The sequence below is a fragment of the Sander vitreus genome, chromosome 3, assembly GCF_031162955.1.
Source record: "Sander vitreus isolate 19-12246 chromosome 3, sanVit1, whole genome shotgun sequence".
Taxonomy (NCBI): domain Eukaryota; kingdom Metazoa; phylum Chordata; class Actinopteri; order Perciformes; family Percidae; genus Sander; species Sander vitreus.
In genome coordinates this window covers 27625362-27647261 of record NC_135857.1, presented here as the reverse complement: position 1 = coordinate 27647261, position 21900 = coordinate 27625362, and the positions used below count along the sequence as shown (strand labels likewise).

The following is a 21900-nucleotide window of genomic DNA, read 5'->3' as shown; positions in this document are numbered from 1 at the left end:
ACAAACAGAACTGACTAAACACTCAGCACAGCTGATGGGCTTTTGTACAGCCGCCCCCAAATCTGTGGTGCAGATTTGCTTCTGAAAGTCCATCGATCCATGATCGTTTGGAAGCACAGGAAGACTGATCAGTCTGGCCACCGGTCAGAGGTAGGTACAGTCCTTGACCAGCACTTCAGCTGTTCTCACTCTTCCATCAGAGCTGGGATGGACCGCCTTGACGGTTCCAACAAGCCAGAGGGCTCTCGGTGCCTGAGGGTCCACAATCATCACCACTGTGCCATTGGTCAGATTCTCTTTCTCCTTTTGCCACTTCTGACGTGTCTGTAGCATTGGCAGGTACTGGCGGACAAATCTGGCCCAAAACTGGTCAGCCAGGATTTGACTGTGCCTCCATCTTTTGTGTGTTAGCAACTCAGACTCTGGATAAATCACTTGGGGCAGAGAGGTGTCAGGCCGCCCCATGAGAAGAGAGTTTGGAGTCACAAGATCTAGATCTGAGACATTCGAGGACACGTAACCCAGAGGTTTGGAATTAAGTATGCCTTCAGTCTCTACCAAGACTGTCCTGAGCACCTCTTCTGGCACAGTCTGTGCTCCAAGAACTGTGTACAGTGCTGCCTTAATGGATCATATTTCCTGTTCTCATGAGCCGCCGAAGTGGGGAGCTCTTGGTGGGTTGTAGTGGAAATCAATCTATTGGGCAGTCAGCTGCTTTTTCAGGGCTGGCTGGAGGACCTGGAATGCCTCTTTCAGTTCCTTGTCATCGCCCCTGAAGTTTGTTCCTCTGTCACAAAGAATCTCATGTGGCTTTCCTCTCCTGGACACAAAACAACGGAGTGACATTAGGAAGGAGTCAGAGTCAATGCTTGAAAGAAGGTCTATGTAGACTGCTCTGGTTGTAAGGCACTTGTACAATATGCCCCAGCGCTTTTCATTGCGCCTCCCCACTCTGATCTGAATTGGGCCAAAACAGTCTATTCCGGTAGAGTAAAAGGCTGGCTTGTAGAGCCTTAGACTGGAGGGGGGCAAGTCAGCCATCCGTGGGATGTCAGGTGTTCCACGCCACCTGCGGCACCTCTTAGGATCCAAAAGCGCCGCCTGATCTCTGCAAATACCCTTTCTGGACCGGGGTGGTGTAGGTCGTTGTCGTAGCGTTTGATGATGAACTTGGTAATGGGATGGGCAGGATCAAGCACGATTGGATGTTGCACTTCCTGATCTAGTTGATCACATCTACATAGGCGGCCTCCAAACCAAATGAGCTGGGTATTGGTGTCAAACTCAGGGGCTAGTGTGACTAGTCTACTATTCGCAGAGACTGGATTTGCCGCCTGTAACTGGGCCATGTCATCTGGAAAGCTCTCAATCTGAGCTCGACGAAGAATATCTAATTCAGCTTTTCTGAGGTTGTCTGGTGACAGGCTGTGGGTCTCTGAAACCGCCCCGTGTAGTGGACAGGCTACAGCTTCAAGGAGCTCCTGGAATGTGCTGTACTGACTGACATCAAGCTGGGGTGGACCACTGTCGACAGCCGTAGCTCCACAAAAGGTTTGCTTCCGCAGTTCCTCAGGAGCATCTGCTGAACTTTCGGATGGCTTCTCCGGAAAATAGGTCTCAGGCTGCCACAACTTTTCTACATGGTTGAGTAACTCGGAAGTCACAGGAGCAATGGATGTCAGAAGGCATTGCAGGGTGGTCAGGCTGTGTTTCAGCATCTTAGCGGGACCCTGAAATGACCATCCCAACCACGTCTTGACAGCAGCTGGCCCTCCTGGGGGGCCCAGGCGAACAGGCTCAGTTGTGTGTTATGAGGTGTGGATAGTCTGATCCTATGAGGAGCAAAGGTTGTGCAAAGTCAATAGGCTGGAGAGGTAAGTTCCCGTGCCGATATGACTTCTTCAGTGCTGCGACTGTGTAAGTGTGTGGTGACAGACCAAGCTCTTTGGCAGTGTATTCCCTTCGAATGTGGAAGGTCTGATTGGGTTGGTTGGCAGGTGAAACTAAGAGTGACACTGAGGCTTCATGGATAACTCGCACACCTTGGCGCACTGTGCGCACCGTGCGCAAGGCTAGCTCTTCAGGTGCTCCTTGGAGGCCGAGCTGTTGAGCTGCTTCATGCAGTAAGATGGTGCGCTCTGAACCATCATCTAGTAGAGCATGTGTGTCCAAAGAGTTGTCACCGTTCCTCAAGATGACCCGGCTCATCTTCAGTAGCACCTTGCTGCTGCCAGTGGGTCTGTCCACATTTCAGCAGTGGAGCTGGTTGGTTTGGCACTCACTGAAAACCTGGTAGTGCTCTTCATGGAAGTGGCGGTCTTACCTCCACCTGTGTTCACCTCATGAAGGATCTCCAGATGCCGCTTGTCACATTTCTTACATTTGGCCCTCAAAGTGCATTCGGCTGACAAGTGTTCCCTTCCGCACTTCCAGCATCTCTGATTGGACCGGATCCACTTTCCGATCTGCTCCGTAGTGAGGATCTAGAAGTTCGCACACTGATTCAGATAGTGTTGAGTGGTGTTGCAAAAGGGACAGAATTTCTTGGGTTTTTCGCTGGGCCGATCTGAACCACTTGATTTTGGTTCCAGCCGGGATGCTTTTGGCTCACTGCTGTGAAGAACTGCTGTGGACCTCGGCTATGACTGGCGGTCCTTGCGTTGTTCTTTGGAGCACTGGCGTTCCTTGCTGTGGTCAACAATGAACTGTGAAACGTCCATCTGCACCCTTGCCTCATATTCTAGCCATTGAGCTAGATCAAGAAGTCCGGGAATAGATCACGAAGAGTGTGAATGGGAGTTCTTATGGGATTCACATATCTCCTGGAGCTAGCTCTTAAATCATGAGGCAACTTTCCTAGGAGTCTTGAAACATGGGATCCACACCACAGCTCTGTTCGTCCACTGTTGCCAAGTTGCTCTAACATGCCTACCAAGGCGCACACTTTAAGAGCAAATTGTCGAAAGGCCTTTGTATCCCCTGTCCTGATATTTGGCTCCTCCATTACCTTCAAGATGCGTTGAAGTGCAAGCTGGTGAGGTTGGCCATATATCTCTGTCAAAGCTTCCATGGTATCAGTATATGGATCTCGACTGTGAATGTAGGAATCAGCGATGAGCAATGCTTCTCCCAGTTTCAGGTGATCCAGGAAGTAGGTTGTCAAGAGCAACTTTGAGCCTTGCGAACTCACATGGATCTTCATGAACAAAGTCTGGAATCTTTGGCTTTGGGCCCCCGGTATATGAGCTCCCTCTCCCTCTCTGGAAGACGTTGAGCATGGCGCTCTGGTAAGTAAGAAGGTTCACAGTGTCTGGGGCTGTATCGCTGACTTGTGGTATAGTCTCTTGGGGAGTCATATCTGTGTTTGCTTGAATAGTCATGACGATAGTTAGCAGATGCACTCGCATACTGATATCCATGGGACGGTGAAGATCTGCGAGAGCGATGATGTCAGGTTGAGTCAAGGAGAGGGTCATCATGTGAAGAGTAGCTGTGGTGAAGTGGTAATTCATGGCGGCAACTTGTTCTCCTGCTATGGTGGTCTTGAGAAGGAGATACTCTGTCTCGGCTGGATGGCCGTCCCATCATTTCCAGACCACGGGCAATGTCATTAACATCCCCTCGTTCCTCAGTCCTCGTTCCGTTGCATGCTGCAGCTTGCCCTCAGTAGCTGTCGATTCTTTGGATACATCGGAGGACGTGGATCCTGTTGATCTCTTGGAGACGTCTCCATGCACTGTGAAATCAGCAAGCTCTATCTGGAGGGTGAGGCCCTGGCCCTATCGCTATGATGCCTTGGACGTGAGTAGTACACTTGTTGCTCTTTCATTTCCTCTAGACAGCGCCTTAATACTGTGTTCTTTTCAGCGAGGATAAGTAGACACCTCTCAAGGCCTGTGGCATCTAATCTTCCTCCGTCTGAGTCTTTGTGTGTTGTGGGTGACTGACTCTCCTCTTTGGCCGACATGGTTGAGCTGCAGAACTTGCTATTCCGGCTCGAAGGACCATGAAAAGGATTTTGGGTGATGAGGAACGTAGTTCTTAATTTCCGGTAGCAAGCTCTACAGGGTGTCCAGTCAGAACACAGAAACCAGGCTTGTCAAGGTTGTTCAAAGATTTATTTTACATTAAGTCGTCACACCCACAACACAGAACAGAGATGGATCAGGTGAATGAAAGCTTGGGAGCTTGGGTGTGGTTCATTAGATGCATGCACACCAAATAACTAAACTGCAATCTGAGGAGTCAACCTGCTGCTGCACAATCTTGCCCTGCACATGTGTGAATGACTCTGAAAAAGAGGGTCCTAACGCTTGCTTCAGGCTTTATACTGCTAGGTGGCCAACTAAGTGCCTGAACAAAATAATAGTAGGACCTATTCACAGAAATGGACTAACATTGCCTGACGAAAATACAAGAATGAGAAAACCAAAACAAACAGAACTGACTAAACACTCAGCACAGCTGATGGGCTTTTGTACAATGAACTTATAATCTTTTTCCCTAAAACGTCAAACTATTTCCTTCACTTAAGATGAGTGATAAAATGTACTATTCATGTGAACTGTAATATTCTTAAATTTACTTTCAGCAAGAAAGCGTATTTCCCAATATATTGAACTATTCCTACAATTGAACTCAGAGTTTCTTAAAGACTTTATTACATCACCACTCTGCAGTGTTATTCCTTTGTAAATAGTTTTTAGCTTCAAACATCTAGCTAGTTGGTGTAAGAAATAGCAGAGACACAAGTCATTTTTACTTGCTATAAGTGGAAATATAAACCTTAGCAGTGCAATATATATTATGCATATAATACAAAACTGTTAGTTATTGTTGCCAGTATTAAGCCCAGTAATGATTGTAGTCTCTGTGTCTTTGTGCATGTGTCAGGGGCAGCTTTTGGTCGTCTGGTTGGAGAAAGCATGGCAGCCTGGTTCCCAGATGGCATTCACACAGATGGCACCATCTACCCCATAGTGCCAGGAGGCTACGCTGTCGTGGGTGAGTTAAACACACAATCATAGAACCTATCACTCTACATTCTCACTTTCTTGACTACTCTTCTGAGTACTTTCTAATGTTTTTCTTTAACTTTTTTCATAAAAGCCATTTTCAGTTTTTTTCTCTAACTTATACGAACCATTTTGTCAGTTTCAAGTCATTAATATTGGGGGTTGTGGCACTTTTGGGACCTGCACAAATAGAGCTGCACAATTAATCGAATTTTAATCACGATCACGATTTTGGCTTCCCACGATCAAATTCACGTGATCGAGCGATATTTAAAATGCTTCATTCTGTTCATAGAATGCTCTGTATCAAAGTTTTTTTTTTCTCCAAAGCTCCGTAAACCACTCTCTGATCACGTGCCTCCATGAGCCAATCAGAGTTGTTCCCTGCACCGTGCAGCTTAGTTTAGATGTAGCTAGACAGTCACAGAGGACAGAGTAACGTGAGGAAAATTCCACAACAGATAGCAGTCGATCATAAATCGTCATGAGGTTTACCAGTAAATGCAACATTTTGTCCCGTCTTTGTTGTTTTTCAGACAACAGCAGTGACCAGTGCTAGTTTGAGTCTTTTAGCTCATAGCTTTAGCAGCAGACTGTTGTACATCCCGCTGTTGGAATCCTGTACAGTGAAATACAGTCACACTACACCGTTTAGCTGTCAGCATTTTAGCCGTGTTTAATTCAGTTACTACTGTAGCTAATGGTAGGCTAACGTTAGCTGCTGTGTAACGTGTTATTAGTGTTTACTAGCGTGACATGCAGCGATGTTTCTGTTGCCTCTAACGTCTGTTTTGGAGCATCAGAGCGCAACGCAGACATTTAAGTGGCACCGTAATCCGTGTTGCTATTTCGTCCGGTAGATACCGGGCACCGGTGCCCTATTGGTACCGGATTTTAACATGCACCGTTAACGTGAACAGAAAATTGCGTTGCCTGGATTTTTCACGGCAAACATGCATGTGTGAAAAGCGGTCGGACAAGAGCTGATATGACATACTCCTTCATAGTATCCTTCAACAAAGGAATGTAGCACAATATGGATGTGAAAGCAGTTATAATTAGTCTATGTGACAATAAAATTTGTTTTGGTTAAAATCAACAAATAATCGTGATAATTAATCGTGATCAATATATTGATCAAAATAATCGTGATTATCATTTTGGCCATAATCGTGCAGCCCTATGCACAAAAATATTTCTCACTTAGAACCACGTTGAGTGCTTTTAAGTGATTCAGTCTTTTCAAGATGGTAACTGTGCACACATTTGTATCTACTTTTCATTAGCTTTCTGTGAGGCGTCGGTGCTTCCACTTAAGTAAAATATTTTATGAAAATGAATCAAGATAAATATTCCCTACAGCCCAATGTACAGCTTCAAGTTAAGACTCTAAAGGGACCATGATTAAACAGACAGACCAAATTGAATTACATTCACAAGATCACCGGACATGACTTAGCAAAATGAAATAGAAATTGGCTGCAAAACAGCTCAGACACCAGCTGGCAAAACAACAAACTTTCACATCTCATAGTGCTGCTGGCAAGTGTTCATGTCCCACTTAAAGGTGCACTATGTATTCCTGCATGACGTTAGTTCTGTTGACGTTCCAAGTAAATTTCAAACAAAGCAGAGCAAGCTCGCCCCTCACCCCATGTTTCCGTAACTGTCATGACTAACTGATTAAAAGCGTTGACACACCAAGCCCATAATCGGCCGTTGGACAGTCTGGTGAAGTCAGTGACTCAAGTCTGTTTGGTGTGTTCCGTGCCATTTTGTCCGAGGGGCCGTCGGCCTTCATTTTGGCCGATTTGACATGTATAATCGGCGGGGCGGGCTCTGCCGGCAGTCGGACTCAAATGACCCATCTGATTGGTAGAGTGCTAACCCGGAAACGGGGAGCGGAATGAGCATGACTAGAGTTTCTCAAAATCTGACGAAAATCTTTTAAACTGACCTTTGACGAACTGAAATGAAGACAGATTCAGCAACTGCAAGGCCTATTTCTTGCTTAAAATGTTTTCAGAAACATGTTTTGGTGGACTATTTTAGTACAATATGAGATCGTATTCTGAACAAGCCGCCATGACAGTCTGTCTTTGAATTTCCGGAGAAACCAGACCCATGTGACGCGTTCGTTCAATCAGCTGCCGGTTTTCATTTTTGGGCGACAATACAGATTAGCGCCGCCTGCTGCTCGCTTTGGTGTGTTCCGAGGCACTTTTTTGACCACCTCGGGGAAACTGATCAGTCCAACTGCCTTTTCTGCCGAGGGTCAGCCTTCTAGTCAGTGTGTCTGCAGCTTAACTTTCACTAACCCCCTCCCCCAACCATGTTGTCGATGATTGGCTGAACTGTGAAATAGTCTCATTAGTGGTGTTCACTTTACTATACAGATCTTAACTTGGTTAATCTATCTGGTATTCTTTAAAGGAACAAAAGGGAAGGGTGAATCCGAGCAACTGACCTCAATTGCTGGTGTTCAACCAGCAATTTATACAATAAGTACACAAATAATCACAAACAACTGCTAATTAAAGTATAGTAGAATTTATTAACTTCAAAATGATCAATGGCCAATCAAACTATCCTTTGATCAACTAAAACCAATATATGTTTCTTTTAAGTACAACAAACAAACAAAACAAGCAAACCAGCATTGGGCTGTACTGGCCTGCCTCCCTCTACTCTATTCGCTCCCTAACTATAAGCTTTATCAAAGAGTGTTTTCAGTTTATTCTTAAATATGGTGATGGTGTCTGCCCTCCCGAACCCAAATTGTCACCAATGAAAAGGGAACTCTCTGCTGAGATCAATGATATCTCACACAAGACTCTACCTTAAATGGGTCACCAGTTATGAAAGGGGCGTGGCTTAAGCATAGGGGGTGGACCAAACCATCACCGATGAAAATGGAACTCTCTGCTGAGTTCAGTGATACCTCACACAAGGGTCTACGTCGTACAGTTCATTAGCTGTGAAAGGGGGCGTAGCTAAAGCATAGGGGGCGGTCCAAACCATGACCAATGAAAAAGGAAGTCTCTGCTGAGTTCAATGATACCTCACACAAGGGTCTACATCGAACAGGTCATTAGTTATAAAAGGGGCGTGGCTACAGCATAGGAGGGGGGTCAAACCATCACCAATTAAAAAGGAACTCTCTGTTGATGGATGATTTTGAGTATGTTAAGCTCCTCAAAAAGGCGATTCATTTGCCGAAAGAAAGAAAGAAAGAAAGAAAGAAGGAATAATAATTCCTTCAGTTTCAATAGGGCCTTCGCCGCTGTAGGTGCTCGGGCTCTAAATATTTCGGTCAATGGCAGAAATAAATCGTTCACTTGTGGCCATTGACGAGACTTTAAAAGAGAAACGAAAATCGGAAGAATAAATAAAAATGTTGTGCATGTTTCCTGTATTGAATATCAGTAACATAACACTATACCTTTTAAAAGCGCGGAATAATATCCTGTCTCATTCGTTTAGCCCCATTTGAGGCTGTGCTGGACACTGCTCTCTGGGCATTGGGTCATCTGGCTCCATCACTGCATTTATGGCACCCTGTTTTCCTGCGCAATGTTGTGCAGAACCCCACAGGCTAAAACAATGTTGCAGACTTTTTCTGGCGTGTATAGTAGGGTCCCCCCCGCTGATGCAAGACAGACCCATCGGCCCTTAATCAATCCACTGTTGTACCGGCACATAGTGGTCTTCTAAAAGAGCCAGATCTGCCATTGCCGATAAGTGATCAACTGATGAGTTCTCCTTCTCCTGTTAAACTGATTATATGCTGCACCTCAAGTCCACACTAACTCGAAAACATGCATACACAAGTTTAAATTTGACGTGAGATTTGATCGTAGCCTCCGCTCACGTCCATATTGATAAATGCCGAGCTTTGCATGGAGATGACCGTACGCCGGTTTTACGCTTGTTTTCTGTCGTACATTCATTTCGTAAATGAGGGCCACTGTTTCTAAATGACCTTAAACATATCTTTGGCATTCACATACTACATTTCTTGTTACTTATTGGTAACATAGCCTATACGCTGACACTGATATCGCTGCAATAAGCTAATATTGGTTGATCTATCAGACTGGCCTATTTATCATTTTAAGTCTAAAGAGAAGCATCGATGGTTAAGTAACGTGTACTCACAAGCAGGTTAAAGTAGATCAGATAAGATTCTGGTTTTATCCAACAGGTGGAACATGCAAACAATCAGACGGGGCTACTGTTCTTATTCTTTGTATTCATTTTTATGAACAAAAAACACTTTATCTTGATGTTTTTGGCCTATGACAGAAAAAATCTGTTATGTACTTGCAAACAACAGCTGTCCCTTCATAACCACATCACTTCCATCCCTAATGAAGTTGCGTGTCTAATGAGATGCAGTGTTGTGAGTCCTTCCACTGGGCTACTTGTTGACAGCCATGCTGATTATGCCACTGCTTCAGGTTTGTGACGGCTGTTTTTCTGAGCTACTGATGTTATGGTGCACTTTAGCTGATGACTCAGCCCCATACAAGCCTTTTTTTCATCTCACAGCGGAGCTCGCTTTAAGGACTAAATGTTAGGATGAGGAGAGGGAGCAGTAGCATTTACGTGAGGAGGATAGGCAGACAAACACAGGCTTAATTAAGTTCCAGGAAAGAACAATGAAACCAGCCATTGTAGACTCTCTCACCCACCATCTGTTTCTCTCTACTCTCCTCTCTCTTTTCACTTTATTGTAATGCTTTCAGGCTCTATGATTTTTTTTTTTCATCTCATTATTGGATTGGACTCCATCCATTTTTCTCTGTTGAGCAGTGAAGGCTCATTTCACCCTATGCTACTCTGTCCGTCCTGATGCAGCTTTTATATTGCTCTTTTCACAACACTTTATTGGGGGGAAATATTGAGGTTCCCTTTTGTATTGAACTACCCGAATAAGTCGATTTTCACCTTATGGGCATATGAGGGAATATTTTGTGGAGAGGAATCTGAATTTGGTGTGTTGGGCTGAGAGTAGATAAATAAGAGAGTGCTGGGTCTGGTCCACAAAACTGATAACAGTATGAAGACTACTTGAAGAATATATGAGTAAATCGATTTCCAAAGTTGAAGTGTGGTTTTGGGGATTGGATCTGTAATGCTGTACAGTAAATTCAGTAGCATTGAACAGATTATAGAAATATTGCTATTGTGTACTCTTCTATGTTACTAGCATAACTAACCTGTATGACCATCTATACTGATGATGAAACAGCAACCCATGATTAGGATAGTCATTTTGATATGTTGATAGAGACAGAATGTGTTTTGAGTAGTCTTGGCACTATTCTCGCTTATTGAGACTGCCTGTTTTCAGGCATTAGCAGGTCTGGTGGGAAGTTATGTCAAAAAAAGTGAGGAATATCAGCAACTAGTCAAGATCTTGATTCATTGGTATTGTTCTCTCTATTATATATGGGATAGTAAAACTATGTATTGCCTTTTGAAATCATGGTAATATTAAACTGTTTTTTTATTTTTATTTTGATGGATGATGCCCCTGAAATCCCCTCAAGGACCCCTTTATTTAGCACTAGACCCCACCTTGAAAACCACTGATCTGAACAATTGCATCTCTGCCATGCTTCTCTGTTCTTTCGCTCATCTGACTGTGCTCTTCCCCACCCAAAGGTGCGGCGGCCTTGTCAGGTGCGGTCACCCACACGGTTTCCACCGCAGTCATCGTGTTCGAGCTGACTGGCCAGATCTCCCACATCCTGCCGGTGATGATAGCAGTGATCCTGGCCAACGCCGTGGCACAGTCCCTGCAGCCCTCTCTCTATGACTCAATCATCAGGATCAAGAAGCTGCCCTACCTCCCAGAGCTGGGCTGGGGACACCACGAGTACGTACAGTGAAACATGCTGGAGAGACACAAGCACACCTTTTATCATCACAAATAGCATTACATCACATTTATTGGGCCCTATTTTAACGATCTAAGCGCACGGCGTGAAGCGCATGGCGCAAGTGCGTTTAGGGCGTGTCCAAATCCACTTTTGCTAGATTGACGGTGGAAAAAAGGGTCCGTGTGCCGGGCGCACGGGTCAAAAGGGTTGTACTTAGTGTCTTCATTAATTCATAGGTGTGTTTTGGGCGTAACATGCAATAAACCAATCAGTGTCATCTCCCATTCCCATTGCCAGGCGCGTTTGTACCTTGGCATTGCTATTATGATGGCGGATTTGCACTGTAATATTTTTATTTGTAATCTTTAGCATGTTTGTGTGCTGATGCACTTCCTGTGTGTGTTTAACAAGCATAGTGTGCACGCGCTGTGCACGAGCCTAGGCACATTTTACTAATTTGCTGTTAAAATAACAATGAAATGCTGCGCTATTGACTTTAGACCAGGTTTTTGTTGGTCAATGGTACGATTACTTCCAGCTGCCTCAAGATAGCAATACGCCAAGAATTCACCTGAACACACCTCCCTGTAAGACCAGCACGCCTGTGGGCGCAAAGATGGGCGCAGGTGCATTTGCTATTTAAATGATGTGGGCGCTAGATGGGAAATTGACAACTGCGTCGGTCTTAAACTAGCAAGATAGGGCCCATTATGTTGTTTCAGAACGGAAAACTAAATGTTTGTCAATATTAATATTGCAAATGATGATTATTAAACATAACACAACTAATAATTGACAAACTAAATTACAACATTATATGTGCAAACAAGAGAAAAAGTCAATTCAGAAAATGCACGATGACCAAGACATGATATAGTTTGAAACCAATGGAAAATCATCAAAGAATGTTTAGATAGATAGATAGAAGATACTTTATTCATCCCCGCGGGGAAATTTGAGTGTCTAGCAGCTCACACATAAACACACATTCCCATACACAAAACAGTTCCCCATAATAAATAAATAAATAAATTAGGGCTGTCAGCATTAACGTGTTAATCACGATGCGATTAAGGGCAGACGCGATGCAATATATTTTTTTTAATTGTATGCCGGCATTTATTAATTTATTTTACATTTCACTCGGCTTTGCGTCGTGCCTAACAGGCTACTATTTTGACCCTTTGTAGCACCTTACTTATCATCAAGCTGCCACTTACTCGTAACACATCCTGCTGCTGCAGGCTGCAGGCATGATGGAGAAAGACAGCAGCAATGAAATCCTGAATGGCGCTTTTTATTTTCCAAAACTCCCGGACGGCTCGTAGACAAGTCGAAAGCCATATGCACGTTGTGTAAAGCCGAATTAAAATATCACCGAAGCACGTCAAGCTTGAGCTACCACCTACGGAGCTAAGCATAGTAGTACAGTTAACGTGATGCTAGACCACCGGCCCTCGGTGGGCGGGAGAGAGATGAATGTTCGGAAATAAGAGGTTGCTGTGGCTCGCCGTACAGGTTAGTTTGACCAGCGGGCAGCAGCGGTGGCCGGAGCGGGCAGCAGCGGTGGCCGGAGCGGGCAGCAGCGGTGGCCGGAGCGGGCAGCTGCGACAGCGATCACAGGGGGACATCCTCAGCAGTGAAACACGAACGGGGGCTGGAGTATAACCTAGTTAGGTGGAAAGCTAACGCTAGCCGGCCACCTGTTCCATCAATCCTGCTTGCAAGTGTCCGCTCATTAGACAAAAACTGGACTACATCCAACTTCAACGAAACTCCCAATGCGAGTTCAGAGACTGCTGTGTTTTTGTTGTTGTGGAAACAACAGTGTACCGGACTATCCTGTTTCTCTGTCGCCGGGTAAGAGTGGAGATGGGCTGTGTTAACACTGATTTGTCCAGAAATGAGCTGCTCATTAACCGGTGATCACTGGACGTCAGTGAGTAATCAACATTATTTAGGAGTTACTAAACACTATATTGACTCTAGTAAGAATAGGGATTTTTCGTTTTTTAGTTAGGTACTTGGAGGAATTGTGCAATAATGACAGATTCACACATTTTTCTTTTGTTTACAGTAAATAAATAATTACAAATCTTAAAATCAAGTTCATAAAGTAACTTTCTTTGCATTCATTTGATTCCCAATCAAGATACACTGGTAAAAATTGCTTTCGATTGTTAATATGTACTTAAAAACTGTTCTGAAATGCAAAATAATAGAATTTTAATCATAAAAATAACCTATATAATTATAGGTTATAATAATTAATAAAAAAATTAATCGTTTGACAGCCCTAAAATAAATACAATGCAAATGCATAGACAAGAGAGTTAAAAACAGAGTAAGAGCAGCATAATCACAACTACTACACACAGGGAGGGGGGGTGTTAAAAAGCCTGATGGCTGTGGGGACAAAGGATCTCCTGAACCTCTCTGTCCTACAGTGCAGCGAGAGCAGTCACTCACTGTAACTGCTCCTCTATCCAGCCAGGACGTTGTAGAGGGGGTGGTTGTCATTATCCTTTATGGTGTACAGTTTGTTACATGCACGCCCCTCTACTACAGTTCTTAATGAGTCCAGTCTTCTGCCCAGCACTGAGCTGGCCTTTTTGACCAGCTTGTCGAGTCGTCTGCTGTTCTTGTCTGTCATGTTCCCTCCCCAACCAACTGCACCATAAAACGGGACGCTCGCCATCACAGTTTGATAAAACCTGTGCAGCAAGTCACTACAAACTTCAAAAGATTTGAGCCTCCTGAGGAAGAAGAGACGGCTCTGCCCCTTTTTATACAGAGCATCTGTATTAGCAGACCAGTCAAGCTTACTGTCCAGGAGCACACCCAAGTACTTGTAGGTCTGCAGAACCTCAATGGCCTCCCCCTTTATGCAGACCTGCTGGCAGGTTGGCTTTGACTTCCTAAAATCCACCAACATCTCCTTAGTCTTGGTGGTGCTCCCGTCCACTTCGCACACATTCAACAACAGCCGTATCATCCGAATACTTCTGAATGTGGCAGGACTCAGAGTTGTACTTAAAGTCAGATGTATACAAAGTGAACAGAAACGGAGCCAGAACCGTCCCCTGTGGAGCCCCCATACTGCTTTCTAGCGACCCAGAAACACACTTCCCCAACTTGACAAACTGCAGCCTTGATGTTAAGTAGTCCATTATCCAGGTGGTCAAGGCGGGGGCCACCCCTATACGTACGAGCTTGTCTTTCAGTATGAGGGGCTGGATGGTGTTAAATGCACTTGAAAAATCAAAGAACATGATCCATGATCTTACATAGGAACCAGGCACATCCAGATAGGCGTAGGCCTGGTGCAACATGAAGAGGACCGCATCCTCCACTCATATATGTTCCTGGTAGGCAAACTGAAGGGGATCTAATTCCTGTCCAAACTGTTTTTTTTTATGTGGCTGTTAACGCCACTGGCCTGTAGTCATTCATCTCCACCGGGCTTCTTATTTTGGGCACTGAGACGAGACAGGATGTTTTCCACAGCACCGGGACTTTCTCTGTCTGTAGACTCAGGTTGAAGAGCTTCTGTAGAGGCTCCGCTAATTGAGCTGCACAGTCCTTCAGTAATTGTGGACACACACCGTCCAGACCCGTCACTTTCCCTGTACGCAGTCTCCTTAGCTCCGCCCTCACCTCATCTATTGTTAAAGACAGAGAGGGCTGGACGGATGTTGTAGGATGCACACCTGCCGATGACAGGTGACAGCTACCTGGAGGAGAAGAACAAGATGGCACAGTCGAAAACACAGATGTAGTAGGGGCTGCAGATACAGGTTTGGGGATGCAGCCACATAGAGGATACACCGCAGCAACAGTAGGGGTGTCTGACGTGTGGTGGAGTTGACAGTGGGTGAGACCATCCTGGCTGGGTCGAGCCTGTTGTAAAACTGGTTAAAGTCATTGGCTTTGTCTATAGCCATGCTACAGCCCCATGACGTTGGAATGTAAATGGATGAAAAAGGGAGAGTAGGGTTAACACATAGGACAAATACTAGGGCTGTCAATCGATTAAAAAATGTAATCTAATTAATTACATACTCTGTGATTAATTAATCGAAATTGATCGCATACATAATTTTTTTTTAAGAAAGTAAAAAAAGAAAAGAAAAAGAAAAAAAGGGTACTAAACAACAGTTGGTGACATTAAAGAACGGCTTGTTTATTGCTAAGGCCATATGGTCAAAATTAAATGATTTAATAATAATGTACAGTCAGGTCCATAAATATTGGGACATCGACACAATTCTAATCTTTTTGGCTCTATACACCACCACAATGGAGTTGAAATGAAACGAACAAGATGTGCTTTAACTGCAGACTTTCAGCTTTAATTTGAGGGTATTTACATCCAAATCAGGTGAACGGTGTAGGAATTACAACAGTTTGTATATGTGCCTCCCACTTTTTAAGGGACCAAAAGTAATGGGACAACTGGCTGCTCAGCTGTTCCATGGCCAGGTGTGTGTTATTCCCTCATTATCCCATTTACAAGGAGCAGATAAAAGGTCCAGAGTTCATTTCAAGTGTGCTATTTGCATTTGGAATCTGTTGCTGTCAACTCTCAATATGAGATCCAAAGAGCTGTCACTATCAGTGAAGCAAGCCATCATTAGGCTGAAAAATCTAAACAAACCCATCAGAGAAATAGCAAAAACATTAGGTGTGGCCAAATCAAGAAAACAAATTTAAGAAAACATTCTTAAAAAGAAAGAACGCACCGGTGAGCTCAGCAACACCAAAAGACCCGGAAGACCACGGAAAACAACTGTGGTGGATGACCGAAGAATACTTTCCCTGGTGAAGAAAAACACCCTTCACAACAGTTGGCCAGATCAAGAACACTCAAAGTGTAGTCAAAGTCAACAATCAAGAGAAGACTTCACCAGAGTGAATACAGAGGGTTCACTACAAGATGTGAACCATTGGTGAGCCTCAAAAACAGGAAGGCCAGATTAGAGTTTGCCAAACAACATCTAAAAAAGCCTTCACATTTCTGGAACAACATCCTATGGACAGATGAGACAAAGATCAACTTGTACCAGAGTGATGGGAAGAGAAGAGTATGGAGAAGGAAAGGAACTGCTCATGATCCAAAGCATACCACCTCATCAGTGAAGTATGGTGGTGGTAGTGTCATGGTGTGGGCATGTATGGCTGCCAATGAAACTGGTTCTCTTGTATTTATTGATGATGTGACTGCTGACAAAAGCAGCAGGATGAATTCTGAAGTGTTTCGGGCAATATTATCTGCTCATATTCAGCCAAATGCTTCAGAACTCATTGGACGGCGCTTCACAGTGCAGATGGACAATGGCCCGAAGCATACTGCGAAAGCAACCAAAGAGTTTTTTAAGGGAAAGAAGTGGAATGTTATGCAATGGCCAAGTCAATCACCTGACCTGAATCCGATTGAGCATGCATTTCACTTGCTGAAGACAAAACTGAAGGGAAAATGCCCCAAGAACAAGCAGGAACTGAAGACAGTTGCAGTAGAGGCCTGGCAGAGCATCACCAGAGATGAAACCCAGCATCTGGTGATGTCTATGCGTTCCAGACTTCAGGCTGTAATTGAATGCAAAGGATTTGCAACCAAGTATTAAAAAGTGAAAGTTTGATTTATGATTGTTAATCTGTCCCATTACTTTTGGTCCCTTAAAAAGTGGGAGGCACATATACAAACTGTTGTAATTCCTACACCGTTCACCTGATTTGGATGTAAATACCCTCAAATTAAAGCTGAAAGTCTGCAGTTAAAGCACATCTTGTTCGTTTCATTTCAACTCCATTGTGGTGGTGTATAGAGCCAAAAAGATTAGAATTGTGTCGATGTCCCAATATTTATGGACCTGACTGTATAACAATAACTTATTTCACTAGTAAATTGCTGTTGAACGACAAAAACAACCACCAGATGGGAAAAGGACATTTACAATAACTTCAAATGCACCACAAGGCTGTAGTTTACCAGTTTCATTGAACTGTGTGGTTTCTCCGACGGCAGCTGCAGATTGTTACATCCCGGTGTTGAATCCTCTACAGTAAAACACAGTCAAACTTTACACCGTTTAGCGTTAGCTGTCAGCATTTTAACAGTTTTTAGTCCAGCTACTAGCTAGCGGTAGGCTAATGTTAGCTGCTGTCGAGTATAGTGTTAACTAGCGTCACGTGCAGCGGTGTTTCTGTTGCCTGAAACGTCTGTTTCAGAGCATCAGAGAGAAGCGCAGACATATCAGTGGAGTGGCACCACATTTCAGTAGCCAGGGTTAGCAGGAAGAAGATTGTAAATGTTCCAATTAATAATCCAGGCAGAACATTCTCGTCTCCCTCCTTCATTTTACAGTCGAATGGTGGCTAGAACGGCTCCGGGTCAAACGTCAATATGGAATGGATTAATCTGCATTATTTTGACAGCCCTAACAAATACGTACCCTTTCTGCAATAGGCTGGATATTTTGGACTTTTTTCCACAAAAATCACAAAAGTACATAAAGCTGCCAGCATCTGTTTTACATTATAATCCTATGGAGTAAACAATGTTTAAATAAAAAAGGTGTGAGCGTTTTTTTAAATGACACCGCTGACTTTTTTTTTATTAAGTTGAAAAATGTTAAACTTTTCTGAAAAACCGCCCTATGTCAAGCACTTTTTTGACGGCCCATGAGCCAGACCTGTCGTTTTCATAACAAGAAAAAATGGAGTCGGAGCACAGCGAGTTATACGGTATGACCGGGTGCTCCCTGTACAGGGAAGTAGCTTTGTTTTATGTAACGTTATCAGCACCAGTCTCTCTCTCTCTGTTCTTTCTCTAGCTCGCTCCACCGCTTTTTGTCATCTAACGTTTGCATCGCTCCACATAGTGCTCTGGGATACTGTAGCAGTAGCTGTTGTTATAGCAACAAAAGACGCTCTTGCCTGCTTTTTGGAACCAAAACGCGGCCAGCTTCTTCTTTTTTTTTATTAGAAAAGCGCTCTAGTCAACTTTTCCTTGTCAAAAAAGACGTCAAATGTGAACATAGCCTTAAGCTATATTTCTGCATCAGCATTCTATATTGTTCAATGCATAGGGTGACCAGATTTCCCAGAACTAAAACCGGGACACTGCGCGTGACCGTAGTGCTCGTGCACGCACGTGCTTTTTAACGTGAAAATGTGCCAGCCCAGGTCAGACATTTTTAATTTTGCCAACCGCACACGTAGGCCTACTGCTCACAACATAATGGGGTATCTCAGTTAATATTGATGAATTTTCTTGGTATGTCAAACTGGGACGTTCGCTCACTCTATCAATGCAACATGGCACAACTCATCTGCAGTGCTCCACTTTTTTATTTTGTTATGTGGGGGTATGTGTCATTTAAAGGAATACTCCGGCATTTTTTTTGATAAAAAGATTGATATTACTCTTATACCTCCATGGTAAATATAGCTACAGCTAGTTAGCTAAGCTTAGCACAAAGATGGATTAAACAAACAAGGTATAACATGTTACTTAGTGAGCTTTAGATATGCTAGTAGACAGATTTTGTTACCTTTGGAGAGAGCTACAGTATGCTAGCTGAACTTCACTTAGCCCACAGGCAACATTTTTACATGTTAACATGCTAACGTTTAACGTAGTAGCATGATATTGTTAGCATCATAATGTAAAAATGCTACCCATGGGGTTCATGTGTAACTTTCAACTGGTTTGTTTGCATCAACTGTAGTGAGTATGGTAACATGAAGCCGATTCCATTTTGTGTAACATGCTAACTTAAGCATGTCATCATGCCATGCTGGCTATTTAATCCCCATCAGTTTGGTTTGGCTGTTGTTGAAGGTTTTTGTTTGTTTGCTCTGCAGGGGTTTATTTATTTAATTGTGGAAGTTGGATTAGTCACCTAATGGCTTACTGTATAAATGTTGGCAGTCTTATGATGTGTTAATAGGTAAAGCTGAGTGCACAGTGAGTCTTAATGGTTTTAAATATTGCTTTTGATGTAGGTGTTTGAACTCCAAATAGCAAACCTTTGTGCTTTCAGAGTACATCTGGAATCACAGAGGATTTTGCTTTACAAAAATACAAACAAGGGTGGAAGTGCCTGGCTCAAAGGTTCACCATTATATGGCTTTTAATTGCTTTCGCTCCCATTATTAATTTATACCAACCACACAGGGGATAACCAGCTGCTTCATGTCCTCTGAGCTCAGTGAAACCACACAGAAGCACTTTTCATTTAATTGTTTGGAAACAATTATTGTTATGGATGTTGGCAAATCATTAGGTGGAGATAATAGTTTGGATGCATCATCCACAAATTGGGAGTAATGAGGAAATTTTTCATTTCATCCTCCATATGTTCATCATTGTCTGTGGCCATCCCCTAAAGAGTTGCGTCTCTCTCTGCTGCTTGAGTCGTTCCCTTTCTACATCAGGACCTCAGTTGACCCACACTATCCATCTTTTCGTTATCTATTCCTCTCTCACGCTTTCTCTGCTGCTCTCTTCTCGTCTATCTCTCCTTATTATCCACTGCAACCTTATGGCCTCTCCATCCCGGCCTCACTCTCCTGTCCTGCCTGTGTTTGTGTGTGTGTCTGAGAGAATAAAGAAAAGAGAGAAAGCTGTGTGTAATATCATCCGTGTTTTCAATGAGCTGTTGCATAGTTGGTTATTATCTATTGGCTAATTATATAATGCAGAAAACACTTAAAACACTGGACACAAGCACAGTAACGGCCACACAAGCTCCCAATGCCTTTCAGGGTCATTAATAGTGTCATGTTAATAAGTGCAAATACTTGCTTTAAAGGATTCTTTTTTATTACAACTTGGATTATATTTTCATACTTTTTCCGACATTAGACAAGGTTTTCCAAGAATGTATAATGCTTGTAAGATCTTCTGGTTTCCCAAGTTGGAAATTTAGCCAGGAAAACTACTTGCACGTTTATAGCAGTAAGGTCAAGTCAGGTGAGATAACTATGTAAGATCCCGTGTCAGTCCTAACTTCTCCTAGGACCTCTACTTGGACGGTATTTTAACCGTTGTAATCCAAGCTGGCTTCGTCATTCTCATGCTCATGTTTCATATATGGCACAAAAACAAATTTTAAGGAAAATGTATGTGTGTGTATGTTCGCGGGCGTACACCTGCATGTGTATGTATGTGGGCGTCTAAGCCTATTGCATATTGATGTGATTTTACATATATTCGTGTAATGGGATGTCTGTGCTGTAATGGGTATGCATTGTGTGTTTAGTGTGGACCCCAGGAAGAGTAGCTGACTGTTAGGGCATCAGCTAATGTGGATCCTTTTAACAAACAATAAACAACAAATTTGCCATCATCAGTAGCCTCAGGTACATATTAATTTTAATTGCGTTAACAGACTCATTCTGGTACTGACCTGTGCTTGTGCAAGGCGGTATGTAAACTGAAGTCATGCAGGACTCTGGTATGGAGATTAAAAATGTCCTTACATTGTTGAAGACAAACTCCAACGATTTTATACATCAAAGTCTGGCTACAGGTCTTTGGGAGTACTACTGCATGTGAAAAAAGTTTAAAGAAGTGAGCATACCAGCAGCTGTAGCATGCTCCTTATCTTTGCTTGAGGCTAGCAGCTTGACTAGCTACTAGCATAATGCATCTGAATCCCGACCAAACTGTTAACATTGCATTGTGGGTAATCTAGGCACCAGTTTTTGACAAGAAAGAAGAATGTGAGGAATACAACTTTTTTTCTTCATAAAATATTAATGATTGAAGCAAATTCAAGTGAATTGAATCAGAAATGTAATCAGGAAAACGTGAAAAAATCCTCTGTCTGTTGTTAAGTCATTACAATGTGTGATGATCATCAATCATCAACGCACAATCAAATCATTTCTGCTTAATCATAAACACAAAGTAACCAAATGTTAAAAGTTGCCCAGGACTAAAGATGATTGAAAAGCTGTCAGAAAGCCTGTACTGTGTGTGTGTGTGTGTGTGTGTGTGTGTGTGTGTGTGTGTGTGTGTGTGTTTGTGTGTTTGTGGGTGTTTGTGTGTTAGAGAGATTGAGTGTTTGTGCATGCATGCTAAGTTAAAATACATCATGACATGATCATCTATCATCAAAAGACATAACATTTTCCTGACATAATGACATACATTTCGATGTTAAAAGTTGTCGAGGCGTAAAGATGATTGAGAAAACTGTCAGGAATTTCCCCTGTGTGTTTGCATGCGTGTGTTAGTGTATAAACATTCAGTCTACACACACACAAACACTCACACAAAATGTAATCTTGAATCATCTATATTTGATAACATACCCAATATGAACTTGAGTCACGATGCAGAAAGCTCCTTCTTCCCTCCATACTTCACTAACTTCTTTTTTAACCCTTCTGCCTCTCAAACTAGTTTCCATCACCAGGACTTTATGTGTGTGCATGTGTGTGTGTTTGTGTGTGTTATATTACTGCAGCATATGATAGCGAAGGAGGGGTGGGGTGGCTGGGTGAGATTGTAGGTAGAATATGCCCCTCCAAGCTGAATGTGATTTTTACTCAAAAGTGGAAGTTAATCTATGAGGGGTCATCTGGGACATTATTGACAATTACAGTACCTCACACACATATAAGTGAAATGCTCTCACACACTCTACTGAAATGCTTTCATGCACACTACTGAAACATTATACTCTCACATACTATACTGAAACCTCACACAAACACACAACTGAAACGCTCTCATAAACAATACTGAAATGCTCTCACACGCAATACTGAACCCCTCTCATAAACACTACTGAAACACTGTCACACACAATACTGAAACACTCTTATATACACAACTGAAACAGGATTTCACTTACTAGTTAGTAAGTTGTGTGTGAGGTTTCAGTATAGTATGTGAGAATATAATTTTTCAGTAGGGTATATGAAAAAGCAGTAGAGTGTGTGAATAATGTCCCAGATGGCCCCTCATATTATTCATCTTACAC

General features: G+C 43.1%; 1 protein-coding gene across 1 annotated transcript in view; it reads left to right on the top strand.

The window, feature by feature from the left end:
* Positions 1-21900, top strand: part of LOC144515717 (chloride channel protein 2-like) — a 78723-nt gene that overhangs the window by 17072 nt on the left and 39751 nt on the right. The window contains exons 5-6 of the mRNA XM_078246784.1: positions 4894-5004; positions 10686-10899. Coding sequence (XP_078102910.1) covers positions 4894-5004; positions 10686-10899 — 325 coding nt within the window. The remainder of the gene's footprint in view (positions 1-4893; positions 5005-10685; positions 10900-21900) is intronic.